Source organism: Oncorhynchus masou, chromosome 33 (genome assembly GCF_036934945.1).
Source record: "Oncorhynchus masou masou isolate Uvic2021 chromosome 33, UVic_Omas_1.1, whole genome shotgun sequence".
In the NCBI taxonomy this organism is placed as follows: Eukaryota; Metazoa; Chordata; class Actinopteri; order Salmoniformes; family Salmonidae; genus Oncorhynchus; species Oncorhynchus masou.
In genome coordinates, this window is record NC_088244.1 from 28,811,088 (window position 1) to 28,826,443 (window position 15,356).

The window sequence follows — 15,356 nt, forward strand, 5'->3', positions numbered from 1 at the left end:
TCTGTCCATTACATGAAATCCAAATAAAAATCCATTTAAATTACAGGTTGTAGTGCAACAAAATAGGAAAAACGCAAGTGGAATGAATATTTTTCCAAGGCACTGTAACTGGATGCCTCAATGCTGAAAAGGATTTCAAAGCGTACAGAAATGAGCCTTTCTCTTGCCTTTCCCAACCTTGTCTATAGCCTAGCATGCACTATATATCCAAAAGTATGTGGACACCCCTTCAAATTAGTGGATTCCGCTATTTCAGCCACAGACGTTGCGGACAGGTTTATAATATTGAGTACAAAGCCATGCAATCTCCTTAGACAAACATTGGCAGTAGAATAGTCCGAACTGAAGAGCTCAGTAACTTTCAACCTCGCACCGTCACCTTTCCAACAAGTCAGTTCGTCAAGTTTCTGCCCTGCTAGAGCTGCCCCGGTCAACTGTAAGTGCTGTTATTGCGAAGTGGAAACGTCTAGGCGCAACAACGGCTCAGCCGCAAAGTGGTAGGCCACATGGTCACAGAATGGTACCACCAAGTGCTGAAGCGTGTGGTTTGTAAAAATCGTCTGTCCTCGGTTGCAACACTCACTACTGGGTTCCAAATGGCCTCTGGAAGCAACGTCTGCACAAGAACTGTTCGTCGGGAGCTTCATGAAATGCGTTTCCATGGCCGAGCAGCTGCACTCAAGCCTAAGATTACCATGCGCAATTTCAATCGTCGGCTGGACTCTGGAGCAGTGGAAAGCGTTCTCTGGAGTGATGAATCGCGCTTCACCATCTGTTAGTCCGACTGACAAATCTGGGTTTGGCAGATGCCATGAGAACGCTACCTGCCCGACTGCATAGTGCCAATTGTAAAGTTTGGTGGAGGAGGAATAATGGTCTGGGGCTATTTTTGATGGTTCGGGAGAGGTTCCTGAGTTCCAGTGAAGGGAAATCTTATCGCTACAGCATACAGCAACATTAGGGTTGACTCCGGCAAAAAAAACAATCAATGTTGGTCGACCAAAATTCGTCTGTTCTTTCGACCAATCGATTGGTCCCAAAAAAATTACACATTTTTTTTCATATATAGACAAAACTTGTGTTTAAAAAATAAAATAAAATCAACAATATGCATTGAGCTTGTCTTATGCTTTAAGCTTACGGTTTGATGAAATTAGACAAATGCCTCGGACGCCAGAGTTATAGATAACAAGAAGAAAAAAACCTGAACCTGACCCAACTGTTCTCCTCCCACTCCTGCTGGCTTTCACAGGTTCTGACATTACTCTCTTGAAGTAGCCGGTAATTGGCTAAAGGAGTCGGCGCAGACCTTTCTCATGTGGAATGCCAATTTATCTTACCATTTCTACCAATCTGCATGCCGTTTATGGTTTTCACATGCACGTTTTTGTGAAAGTTTCAATTATAATATTTTCATGTCTGAATCATTGTCATGTGGTTGATCAAAATTATACCCAAATCTAATTGGAAATAATACAAACATAAAAAGTAACTTATTTTGCCTTTGCCAATTATGTAAAAATAGCCTACATAAAGCCAACAAATAAAAATATTGCAGTCTGCAGTTAGAAAATATCCTGATTTTTAAAATTAAATATCCTGTAAATCATATTGGCTACACATGGCCTGTCTGCAATGAACTTGAAACATTGTATCAACTATTAATAACTTGTGTGGGTCCAGCCCAATGCTTGTGCTAGCGAACCTGCAACGTTGTATATTCTGGGCCCTCAGTTTCCCATGCCAGTGAGCTCGGGACAGACACAGCTGTAGGCTTTGCACAAGGGATAAGAAGCCGTGCTTGACTTGGGCAGGAGCTCACTGGAGTCCTAGCACCTCAAATGTTCTACTGCTTGAACTCATTAAGCAAACCAGAAATAGTATTAGATCCCCAAATGGGCACATTTATATGCCTACATTCCCTTACTCAACATTGACAGAAGTTCTCCAAATAAAAGACAATGACTAAGTTGACAAAACTCTTAAATCAAATGAAATAAAACAAAACTTGTTTCTCACAAATGTAGCATAGGTTGTGCACTCTGCAAACAACGTGTCCAGTCCGACCAATGATAACGGGACGGCTGGAATAATAATATTGAATGCATTAACAGAAATTACCGTAACCAAAGTACCAAACATTGTAGATTAATTTCTTATAATAACAGTATATGTACTACTGGTGATATAGGTAATGGGAAATTGATATACGCCAACAATCAAACGCAAACAATTCATACAATGAATGTTCACAAATTGGCGGTAGTGTGCGCGTTCAGCAGAGAGAATTGTGTGTCTGTCATGTCTTGTTATGTCTGTTCCTGTCCTTTCTCTTCACTCTGTCTCTCTCTGCTGGTCTTTTTAGGTTACCTTCTCTGTCTCTCATTCTTCAGCTGTTCTACATCTCCCCTAACTAGCTCATCCACTCTTTCCCACCTGTTCTCTCTTCCCCCTCTGATTAGGTCTCTATTTCTCTCTCTGTTCCTGCTACTTTCAGTGTCTGATTCTTGTTTGTGTTTTTGATGCCAGAAGCAAGCTGTCGTCCCGTTTGCTTCCACCTTGTCCTATCCTGTCGGAGTCTGCCTGGCAGGTGCATCCTGCATTATACTACGTTCTTTTGTTCCATTGACTACGTTGGAAGAGGATTTATGCCATTCCTGTTTTTCATTAAAGAACTCTGTTTTCTGTTAAAACCGGTTTTGGGTCTTCACTCAAGTACATAACAGAAGAATCAGACCAAGAATGGACCCAGCGGCTCCGGACCCTTTTCACTCCGCCGTCGAGATCCAGGGAGCGATGCTAGGCAGACACGAGGAGGAATTGTCTGCTGCTCGACATGCCGTTGAGACCCTGGCCGTCCAAGTCTCCGACCTCACAAGACAGGTTCACCAACTCCACCTCGATCCACCGCCCACTTCCAGGGTTTCCGAGTCTCCGGAGCCCAGGATCAACAACCCGCCGTGTTACTCTGGGGAGCCCACTGAGTGCCGCTCATTCCTCACTCAGTGTGATATGGTGTTCTCTCTCCAGCCCAACACTTACTCCAGGAGCGCAGCCCGCATCGCCTACGTCATTTCTCTCCTTACCGGACGGGCGCGTGAGTGGGGCACGGCAATCTGGGAGGCGAGGGCTGAGTGTATTAACCAGTATCAGGACTTTAAGGAGAAGATGATACGGGTTTTTGACCGTTCTGTTTTTGGGGAGGAGGCTTCCAGGGCCCTGTCTTCCCTATGTCAGGGGAATCGATCCACAACGGATTATTCTATTGAGTTTCGCACTCTCGCTGCCTCTAGTGACTGGAACGAGCCGGCTTTGCTCGCTCGTTTTCTGGAGGGTCTCCTCGTCGAGGTTAAGGATGAGATCCTCTCCCGGGAGGTTCCTTCCAGTCTGGACTCCTTAATAGCTCTCGCTATTCGCATAGAGCGACGGTTTGATCTTCGTCGCCGAGCACGTGGAAAGGAGCTCGCGTTCTCCGTTGCTCCCCTCTCCACATCACTGCCACCTGCCGCATCACTGCCACCCTCCTCCGCCGGCTCGGATGCTGAGCCTATGCAGCTGGGGGTATCCGCATCTCGGCCAAGGAGAAGGAACGGAGAATCACCAATCGCCTCTGTCTCTACTGCGGCTCCGCTGGTCATTTTGTCACCTCATGTCCAGTAAAAGCCAGAGCTCATCAGTAAGAGGAGGGCTACTGGTGAGCGCAACTACTCAGGCCTCTCCTTCTGGATCACGCACTACCTTTCCGGTCCATCTCCGCTGGCCCGGTTCATCTGCTTCCTGCAGTGCCTTGATAGACTCTGGGGCGGAGGGCTGTTTTATGGACGAGACCTGGGCTCGGGAACATGACATTCCTCTCAGACAGTTAGGGAGCCCACGGCCTTGTTCGCTTTAGATGGTAGTTCTCTCCCCAAGATTCAGCGTGAGACGCTGCCTTTAACCCTCACTGTCTCTGGTAATCATAGCGAAACCATTTCTTTTCTAATTTTTCGTTCACCTTTTACACCTGTTGTTTTGGGTCATCCCTGGCTAGTGCGCCATAACCCTTCTATTAATTGGTCTAGTAATACTATCCTATCCTGGAATGTTTCTTGTCATGTGACCTGTTTAATGTCTGCTATCCCTCCTGTTTCCTCTGTCTCTTCTTCACAGGAGGAGCCTGGCGATTTGACAGGGGTGCCGGAGGAGTATCACGATCTGCGCACGGTGTTCAGTCGTTCCAAGGCCACTTCTCTCCCTCCACACCGGTCGTATGACTGTAGTATTGATCTCCTTCCGGGAACTACTCCCCCGGGGTAGATTATACTCTCTGTCGGCTCCCGAACGTAAGGCTCTCGAGGATTATTTGTCGGTTTCGCTCGACGCCGGTACCATAGTCTCCTCCTCCTCTCCCGCCGGAGCGGGGTTTTTTTTGTTCAGAAGAAGGACGGGTCCCTGCGCCCATGCGTGGATTATCGAGGGCTGAATGACATAACAGTTAAGAATCGTTATCCGCTTCCTCTTATGTCTTCAGCCTTCGAGATCCTGCAGGGAGCCAGGTTTTTCACCAAATTGGACCTTCGTAACGCCTACCATCTCGTGCGCATCAGGGAGGGGGACGAGTGGAAGACGGCGTTTAACACTCCGTTAGGGCACTTTGAATACCGGGTTCTTCCTTTCGGCCTCGTTAACGCTCCAGCTGTCTTTCAGGCACTAGTTAACGACGTCCTGAGAGACATGCTGAACATTTTTGTTTTCGTTTACATGGACGATATCCTGATTTTTTTCACCGTCTCTCTCGATTCATGTTCAGCACGTGCGACGCGTCCTCCAGCGCCTTTTGGAGAACTGTCTTTATGTGAAGGCTGAGAAGTGCACTTTTCATGCCGCCTCTGTCCCTTTTCTCGGTTCCGTTATTTCCGCTGAGGGCATTAAGATGGATCCCGCTAAGGTCCAGGCTGTCATTGATTGGCCCGTTCCTAAGTCACGCGTCGAGCTGCAGCGCTTTCTGGGCTTCGCTAATTTCTATCGTCGTTTCATCCGTAATTTCAGTCAGGTGGCAGCTCCCCTCACAGCCCTTACTTCTGTTAAGACGTGCTTTAAGTGGTCCGTTTCCGCCCAGGGAGCTTTTGATCTTCTTAAGAATCGTTTTACATCCGCACCTATTCTTGTTACACCTGACATCTCTAGTCAGTTTGTTGTTGAGGTTGACGCGTCAGAGGTGGGCGTGGGAGCCATTCTTTCTCAGCGCTCTCTCTCTGACGGCAAGGTCCATCCTTGCGTTTTTCTCTCATCGCTTATCGCCGTCAGAACGTAACTATGATGTTGGTAATCGCGAACTGCTCGCCATCCGCTTAGCCCTAGGCGAATGGCGACAGTGGTTGGAGGGCGACCGTTCCTTTTGTCGTTTGGACTGACCATAGGAACCTTGAGTACATCCGTTCAGCCAAACGACTTAATGCGCGTCAGGCTCGTTGGGCTCTGTTTTTCGCTCGTTTCGAGTTTGTTATTTCTTATCGTCCGGGCTCAAAAACACCAAGCCTGATGCTTTATCTCGTCTCTTCAGTTCTTCTGAGGTCTCCACCGACCCCGAGGGGATTCTCCTGACGGGCGTGTTGTCGGGTTGACTGTCTGGGGAATTGAGAGGCAGGTAAAGCAAGCACTCGCTCACACTCCGTCGCCGCGAGCTTGTCCTAGGAACCTTCTGTTCGTTCCCGTTCCTACTCGTCCGGCCGTTCTTCAGTGGGCCCACTCTGCCAAGTTAGCCGGCCACCCCGGCGTTCGGGTACGCTCGCTTCCATTCGCCAGCGTTTCTGGTGGCCCACTCGGGAACGTGACGCGCGTCGATTTGTCGCCGCTTGTTCGGTCTGCGCGCAGACTAAATCTGGGAACTCTCCTCCTGCCGGCCGTCTCAGACCGCTTCCCATTCCCTCTCGACCGTGGTCTCACATCGCTTTAGATTTTATCACCGGACTGCCTTCATCAGCGGGGAAGACAGTTATTCTTACGGTTGTCGATAGATTCTCTAAGGCGGCTCATTTCATTCCTCTCGCTAAGCTCCCTTCTGCTAAGGAGACGGCTCAGATCATTATCGAGAATGTTTTCCGAATTCATGGCCTTCCGTCTGACGTCGTTTCCGACAGAGGTCCGCAGTTCACGTCTCAATTTTGGAGGGAGTTTTGCCGTTTGATTGGGGCTTCCGTCAGTCTCTCGTCCGGCTTTCATCCCCAGTCTAACGGTCAAGCCGAACGGGCCAATCAGACTGTTGGTCGCATTTTTACGCAGTCTTTCTTTTCGTAACCCTGCGTCTTGGTCAGAACAGCTCCCCTGGGCAGAGTACGCCCACAACTCGCTTCCCTCGTCTGCTACCGGTCTATCTCCTTTTCAGAGTAGCCTCGGGTACCAGCCTCCGCTGTTCTCATCTCAGCTCGCCGAGTCCTGCGTCCCCTCCGCTCAGGCTTTTGTCCAGCGTCGCGAGCGCACCTGGAAGGGGGTCAGGTCGGCACTTTGCCGTAATAGGGCGCAGACTGTGAGGGCCGCTAATAAGCGTAGGACCAAGAGTCCTAGATATTGTTGCGGTCAGAGAGTATGGCTCTCCACTCAGAACCTTCCCCTTAAGACAGCTTCTCGCAAGTTGGCCCCGCGGTTCATTGGTCCGTTCCGTATTTCTCAGGTCATTAATCCTGTCGCAGTGCGACTTCTTCTCCCGCGCTATCTTCGTCGCGTTCACCCGGTCTTCCATGTCTCCTGTGTTAAGCCCGTTCTTCGCGCCCCGCTCGTCCCTCCCCCCCCCATCCTTGTCGAGGCGCACCCATCTACAGGGTTCGTAAGATTTTGGACATGCGCCCTCGGGGCCGTGGTCATCAGTACCTAGTGGATTGGGAGGGGTACGGTCCTGAGGAGAGGAGTTGGGTTCCCTCTCGGGACGTGCTGGACCGTTCGCTGATCGATGATTTCCTCCGTTGCCGCCAGGTTTCCTCCTCGAGTGCGCCAGGAGGCGCTCGGTGAGTGGGGGGGTACTGTCATGTCTTGTTATGTCTGTTCCTGTCCTTTCTCTTCACTCTGTCTCTCTCTGCTGGTCTTTTTAGGTTACCTTCTCTGTCTCTCATTCTTCAGCTGTTCTACATCTCCCTTAACTAGCTCATCCACTCTTTCCCACCTGTTCTCTCTTCCCCCTCTGATTAGGTCTCTATTTCTCTCTCTGTTCCTGCTACTTTCAGTGTCTGATTCTTGTTTGTGTTTTTGATGCCAGAAGCAAGCTGTCGTCCCGTTTGCTTCCACCTTGTCCTATCCTGTCGGAGTCTGCCTGGCAGGTGCATCCTGCATTATACTACGTTCTTTTGTTCCATTGACTACGTTGGAAGAGGATTTATGCCATTCCTGTTTTTCATTAAAGAACTCTGTTTTCTGTTAAAACCGCTTTTGGGTCTTCACTCAAGTACATAACAGTGTCTGGGCACATGTTCAATCCATGGCCATGCAGCATTTACGGTGATACAGCCTCAGCAGAAGTCAGGGCATTCATGCTTCACGGAGCAGTGCAGATCTGTTGTCAAGGAAGTGAGTTTGTTATTTCTACAGGATGTTCCGCCCCCGCCTACCGTCAACCAATCATGTCAATGCGGAGCTGTACAGAGCCCTTCGCATTGTTAAACATTTGGTTCCAGTCATTAGAACGAGCCTGGTCTCCTCAGTTAAAGTGCCACCGACCTCCTGTGTGATCTATTTGTTACTGCTTGACTGAAATAATCTCAATCGAACAGCCTAACGACCAAACAATCCACCAGTTGACTACTTGGGGTCAGCCCTAAATTACATTCTAGATTATTCTGTTCCAACTTTGTGGCAACAGTTTGGGGAAGGGACCATGCCCCCGTGAACAAAGTTTTGTCCGTAATGAAATGGTTTGCTGTGAGCGGTGTGGAAGAACTTGCACAGAGCCCTGACCTCAACCCCATCAAACACCTTTGGGATGAATTGGAATGCCGACTGCGAGCCTAATCGCCCAACATCAGTGACCGACCTCACTAATGCTCTTGTGGCTGAATGGACGCAAGTTCCTGCAGCAATGTTACAACATCTAGTGGAAAGCCATCCCAGAAGATTGGAGGCTGTTATTGTACAAAGGGGGGACCAACTCCATATTAATGCCCATGATTTTGGAATGACATGTTTTGATGTCAGGTGTTCACATACTTTTGCTAATGTAGTTTACCTTTCTTCCAATTTTAAGTGTTGGTGGATGGTTTCAATGCTTTTTGGTTATTTTTGCTCCTCTCTCTCTCTCTCTCTCTCTCCCTGCTTCCTGTCTTCCTTACCTGCTCCAGCCTCATTAAGAGAATGGAGCTATTGCTCAGACATCCATTGCCTCAGCCTCTGTGTGTAGGAGGGCTGTGTGCTGTGGGATTGATGGGAGCTGGGTAGGGATCAGACCTGAAAAGTCCTATTGCGCAGCATCACCTCCCAGCCAACCACTGGAGTCTTATTGATCCTTGTGATGGCTTAAAGTGTGTGTGTGTGTGTGTGTGTGTGTGTGTGTGTGTGTGTGTGTGTGTGTGTGTGTGTGTGTGTGTGTGTGTGTGTGTGTGCGTGCATATTTCTGGGATTCTACTACCTAGGGTAGGATCAAAATAGAGAAATGCCATTTGATTTCTGAAAAGCCTAAATGTTAATCTGTGCAACTATCAAAAGTGAAAATCAGCATCTCTCCCTGTTCAAGTTGTATCACCTACTCTTACACCACACAAGTAAACTGATTCGGTAAGCCCTCTGGTGTACGGAGGGCTACAGTAAGCTCAGGGAAAGTGCTGACAAAGAAGTAACTTTAATTCTTTGCATTCCACCAGAGGAAAAGCATGGAGCCAGCATTTGTTCCATTTTGCTGTTGTCATATTAACACCTGTACTGGACCAGGATGTGGAATGGAGAAGAGACTGAAAATCGGTCCTCATTACTTTCTCCTTGGTGGTTGGTTGTCAGGCCTCATTCCTTGATTAAGTCATCCAGGCTTCCTTTGAAAAAGTTTTTCTCCACTCCAATTATTTTCAGAGTAATGAGGACAGACTAGCTGGTAGGTTTGCCAGTCCCCTTGTCCCTAGGGTTCGCTATACATTAGCATATACAGACATTTTTTTTATCCACTTGGTCTGATGCAGTAGCCTATATGAGATGACCGTCTCAGAACAGGCAGGAGTTTTGTTCTGAAAGCTGCACCAGCTATATCCCCAGATGTCTTTTTAAACATTGTTTCAATCATGGGTAGGTCTATTGTTTTACATCTAAATAGGCTAGAGTTGCAAATGCTTACATGTCCCAAAATAGTTTAGTCTTTGATATTAGCATACTAAAGATATTTTTACGTCATAAATTAGCCTAGCTTGAATGTGTCTTGATATGATTTATTTAAAGAAATTGAGCCCTTCAATGTTGTAATGCTTTCAAATTAGAGTCAACTGACAGGCGTCAGTATTTGAATCTGAATGTCAAGCACACAGTACTGCCCTCTGGATCCACATTTGAAGAGCAGTTTGTTTTCATCACAAACCTCTTTAAAAGATCCTGTTTGTTTGCTCATATATAGAGCACGGATTAATATTCCTGTTGGATGCCCTTGTGTATGACTACTAGAGCACACTGACTGCTGCTGTGTGCATGCCAGCAATATGCCTCCCTCTCTGATGCCAGAATATCCCTTGAAAATAGATTTAGTCCTGAGGGGGAGGCTGATGTCTATTGGTGCAATTATATCCAGTAAAGAATGCCAACTGTCATGTTCTCCACCTGGGCTGACAGCAGGGTGAGAGCTAACATGCACATCATGGTTCTGTTGCAGTTCTTCTCAGGTGTCAAGTCGTCATGGTTAGGCGTTATGCACCACATGCTAGAAGCCGCTTCTCCTCGGTCCGGTTGCATGGCTCATGATGATTAATGTGGCCGTTGTGTTTTGACAGCCATACGTTATTGGCATATGGACAGCTTTGTTAAGATGGATAACTATGCAGGTGTGCATGCGAGTAGAAGCAGCAGAGCAGACCCCCTTGCCACTTAACTCTTAAATCAATTGATATGTGTGTTGACTTGATCAATAAAGAGATTGGATTTGGAAAGGTTGACAAATAACACTTGAATATTATTTCTTTAATTGTGTGTGTGTGTGTGTGTGTGTGTGTGTGTGTGTGTGTGTGTGTGTGTGTGTGTGTGTGTGTGTGTGACAGGACATGGTTAAACGTGGTGAGATTCTGGATGATGTTATGGAGGATGAGTTCTACCTACGGAGGCAGGATGCTGGGCTGTTTGTCCTCCAGTTGCTCTGTTATATCATGGTGGAGATCAGCAACTCAGGGATATCCCAGGTAGGGCCATGGGCTGATTTACATTCAATATGAAAAATACCTACTGTATGCACAGTATATATGAAGATTCGGCTACTTGTATTTGGTACCTTGTAGGTACACTACACAAACAAAAGTATGTGGACACCTGCTCGTCGAACATCTCATTCCAAAATCATGGGCAGTAATATGAAGTTGGTCCTCCCCCTTTGCTGCTATAACAGCCTCCACTCCTCTGGGAAGGCTTTCCACTAGATGTTGGAACATTGCTGCAGGAACTTGCTTCCATTCAGCCACGAGCATTAGTGAGGTCGGTCACTGATATTAGGCGATTCAGACTGGCTCACAGTCGGTGTTCCAATTCATCCCAAAGGTGTTCGATAGGGTTGAGGTCAGGGCTCTGTGCAGGCCAATGAAGTTATTCCACTCCGATCTCAGCAAACCATTTCTGTATGGACCTCGCTTTGTGCACGGGGGCATTGTAATGCTGAAACAGAATTGTCTAGAATGTTGTATGCTGTAGCGTTAGGATTTCCCTTCACTTGAACTAAGGGGCCGAACAATGAACAGCCCCAGAACATTTTTCCTCCTCCACCAAACTTTACAGTTGGCGCTATGCATTCGGGCAGGTAGCTTTCTCCTGGCATCTGCCAAACCCAGATTTGTTCGTGTATTGCCAGATGGTGAAGTGTGATTCATCACGCCAGAGAACTTGTTTCCAATGACGTCAAGCTTTACATCACTCCAGCCGATGCTTGACATTGCATTTGGCGATTTTTAGGCTTGTGTGCGGCTGCTCTGCCATGGAAACCCATTTCATGAGGGTCCAGCCTAACGGTTCTTGTGCTGACGTTGCTTCCAGAGGCAGTTTGGAAAACTGTAGTAAGTGTTGCAACCAAGGACAGACGATTTTTACAAGCTACGCGATTCAGTGGCCCGTTCTGAGTTGTGTGGCCTTCCGCTTCGTGGCTGAGCCGTTGTTGACCCTAGACATTTCTACTCCACAATAACAGCACTTACAGTTGACCAGGGCAGCTCTAGCAGGGCAGAAATTTTATGAACTGACTTTTTGCAAAGGTGGTATACTATGATGGTACCACGTCATAGGATGTACAAATGTTTATGGAGATTGCATGTCTGTGTGCTTGATTTTATACACCTGTCAGCAACAAGTGTGGTTGAAATAGCCAAATCCACTAATTTGAAGTTGTCAAGACACTATCTTTTTAGCTTAACTTCTGAGTGATATAGTAACTGTACAATTTCACAGAGGCAAAGTGTACAGTATGCTAGCATTATTAGTGATTCAGTCATGAACCTTTGTCCTTTCTCCTCTCAGCTGCAGCAGAGGGTGCATCAGATCCTGAACCTGAGGGGAGGCTCTGTCAAAGTGGTTCGGCACATCACGAGAGGTGAGGGTCCACGTCACACCCTGCTAGAGGCAAAGAGACTAGCACTGACATGGATCTACTCCGAAGCCATACAACACCTAGCCTATTTACCAGCCTCACTGCTTCCTTCTTTACCTAAAAGGCATAAATACATGTGTACTATCTGTTTTTAGTTTATATATTAATGTGATTTGTATTTTGAGTTATTTATTAACCTCTGTCATTGTCAACTAAGACCAGGAAGCTGTGGACGGTATGGCTCTCAGCCCTGATGACATGTAGTGATGTAAATAGAGACATCCATCATGTCACAGCTTGGACAGAGTAGCGAGTCTCATGTTGATGTGCAGCACTAGCCCCATGTTCCCTGTCTCCCTCGAAAGCCAACAGTTACTACTTACTTACATTCATGCTCAGCTGCCCTCGTCTGTGTCGTCTCTGTGAGACTGACACTGTGTGGGTGCCCATTAGAGTGGGAAGCTCCTCCCTGATCTTCCCCATTTAAAAGGCTGACTCCTGCATTGGACATGGCTTAGGCAGCATGAACAGGTTAAATACATTCAGAGAACATGTCAATGGCTCTGAACTTGACTCCGATCTTTTAGAATGAAAGTGAAGGCTGTCTAGAGTGGACCGTTGATGAATTTGAGATGACCAAATGTAGAGTTTTTTTTTTATTGCTGCCTATTATCACACCCGTTCTATGGATAATATGGAGCTTAAGAATAAATTGTAATACTAGATTATTACTTCTGTTGAATGATACACTAGATATATTACATTCTGTCTGCTCCAGATGATATAGGTTGTCTGTCCAGGCCTCTACACTCCAGCAGCCTCAGCGGTCTGGCCAGGCCGGGTGAAATGACCTTAATGTCTGATTGGCTCCCACCAAATGGGGACTCTTGGCCCTCAGCTCAGAGTGGGAGGTTCTGTGGAACCAAGGTATCAATGAAACTGTGTTGGGGAATGAATAATGTAATGTAGCTTTCTAACCTAGCTCCGATCGACAGCTGCTCAGTAGAAGGGCCCAACCTGTGAAGTCACGTGTGGTGGACGATGCCATCCAGAAGCATGATGATCCCGTGTGTGTGTGTGACTGCCATACCCTCCCAACCGGTGCAGTTGAAGGTTTTGAAGTCTTGCATAAGACTACAACCTATAGATTGAAGGTGTTATTCTTGGGAGAAATTAAGCATTGAAGTTCTTCGGAGTGTCTTAACAAGCACTGCCTCAGTCTGCACTCCCTATTATCTTCTGCTCTTAGCCTCATCGGTGACACATCAGAGTTGACAGGTGAAGTGTCAGGAGTGGTCCATTTCAAAGGTTTCTCCATTCTGTAAGTTTGCAGGCTGAGATCCTTAATGATTAACCTACTTGTCGACAGTGAGATTGGCTCGAAAATTAAGTGCAACATTTGCGATCGAGCAGGAAGCCCTAGTCGGTGACCCAGCAAATGGTAGCAGCGTTTGTCACGCTGTATTCCCCTCAGCCTGGTCGCCACAGTGACAGGAAGAGCGCCTTAGAATGCCAGCCCATGATTTTGGAGAGTGGGCCTGTCTTCTTGAGGCTAATTCTAGGGGATATTGAGATTGTGTGGGTCATTTGTGGAACCCTGCTGGCTCACACACATTCGGGGCTGAATGAGCAGGGTATGATGTAGAATCTAGGACTTCAAGAAAATATTTGGAGTCTTGTTTTTTTGTTAGTGCTTAATACCACTGTGTATAGATTTACTATCAGTCATCATGAATATGAGATTCAGAGCGCCGCTCTGTGTTAGAAAGTGTGTGTGAGTCTCTTGAATTTCTGCTCATGGTCATGGTTACTGAATCTCTTGAGGAGATGAATCCTCTGTGTGAACTCCTTATGATTCACCCCAGCAGTCTATTGAAGCCATGTTTTTCCCCTTGCCTCAGGCCATTGTCAGAAACTCTTTTATTCTCTGGCATTTAAAAGAGAAACTTTGTTTTTGATCTCCTCTCTCAAGGGTCCACAGGCTTTACTGGTAATCCTGCAAGAGGGGCTACCTGCGCTGGGCTTCTGACAACACACCCCTCCACATTAGACTCACAAATAGACTGCTGCTTTCAGAGGCTACGCCTGTGTGACTGCCTGGCGTTCCACAGCGAGTTTGCCTCAGTTAAAGAAGAGTCTAGTGTGAGTTGGCAGGGAATATAGGCTGAAGTATGTACCCTTGAGAGACAAGGTGTAAGTCAGGGGATATAGGAATAAACGTACTGCACTGCTAGAGCACAACACTGGATCTAGGGGCTAGAACATAGGGTTGGAGATTCAGTTTTAGAAAAATGTATATCCTAGATTTTTAGGTTGCAGACTGCAGCCTTTTCTATATCTCTCCTTTTTTGTATTCTGGCCTTGGCACTAAGCCACGGGTTATTTAACATGCGTATGGGGAAACTGGGTGTGTTCAGTGTTCATGCATGTATTCTTGTGTGGGCGTGAGAGAGAGGAAAAGAGTGGTTATGTCATTGTCATTCAGGAACATCCTCCTAGGTTTCAATTCCCCATTCCTTTGATTTGTGTGGATTACAGGAACCATGTCCATGGAGTGGTTTGATTCAAAAGAAGAGCTCATAGTCTACCAAACTAAACTTGGGGATTTGTTTTTTTTCAGAGTATGCTGAAAACATCGGGGACGGGAAGAGTGAGGAGTTCAAAGAGAGTGAGCAGAAGAGGATTATGGACCAGCTGGAGAACTTCTAACCCTAACCAATCCCTGGGAGGAGTACCTGGCCAGAACAGAGACTCACAGACAGAAGATACCAGTGTCCAGCAGGTGCAGAGAAGCTGTATTGACTGCGCTCTCTGTGTGCTGGACTATAATGACTCAAAATATAATAACAAAGATGTGCAATCTTAAACTGCAACTCTTTCAGACTCACATGTTTGTGTTGTTTGATTTGTGTATTTTGTAATAAAATCCCATCCGGATAAGATTGTTTTTGTGATTTTAAACCCCCATTTACACCTAATTTCCATTCTTCTTTTGAGATAGAAATGCTTAAGTAATAAAATAAATTGCTGTCCCATTGTTTTCTGTGCAGGTGAATTACGTGTAATTATTTCCCACTTTGTTGCTGTTGGCAGGGTTGTGTTAGCTGTAAGAGAGATTGAGGGAAGACTGTGTAGACCAAGGCTGTGTAGACCAAGGGTCTATGCTTCTTTTAGGTTGTGCGTCAACTACTCTCAGGCCTTTTGTCATCTGGCAAGACTAGAATGGTATTTATATCTCAAGCATACATATTTAATGGGAGAATGTCTGAATATACAGTATGCCTCCTCTACACAGAAGGACTGCTGCAGTTGGGTTGTGAAATCACAGTGAGACACCCTACAGGTAGTGGTAATGTGGTCTGATGCCTGGGATTCCCAGGATGACATAAAGGTGCTGGTATCATACTGCACCATGTCTGTTCAGATGACTTCCTTGGCAATCCCAATGGGGCGGGTAGGCCTTATTCGCAGATCTTAGTAGAAACTGAAATGTGCTTGGAAAGCAGACTGTGATATGGGCTATGGTTTATTCATGAGCAATGGAGTTAGTGAGAATCCTTGTGTTGTCAACTTCTGGTAAACTGTTGCCACAGATTTTTTTATAAATTACGCTGGAAGAAATGGCAGCAGTTTTATGGGT

The 15,356-nt window shown here is 46.7% G+C and overlaps 1 protein-coding gene across 1 annotated transcript in view; it reads left to right on the forward strand.

Annotated features, from left to right (window-relative positions):
• LOC135527458 (beta-catenin-like protein 1) overlaps window positions 1-14,578 on the forward strand; it is a 40,905-nt gene extending 26,327 nt beyond the window's left edge. The window contains exons 14-16 of the mRNA XM_064955978.1: window positions 10,191-10,328; window positions 11,647-11,719; window positions 14,337-14,578. Coding sequence (XP_064812050.1) covers window positions 10,191-10,328; window positions 11,647-11,719; window positions 14,337-14,425 — 300 coding nt within the window. The 3' untranslated portion in view covers window positions 14,426-14,578. The remainder of the gene's footprint in view (window positions 1-10,190; window positions 10,329-11,646; window positions 11,720-14,336) is intronic.
• The last annotated feature ends 778 nt before the right edge of the window (window positions 14,579-15,356 follow it).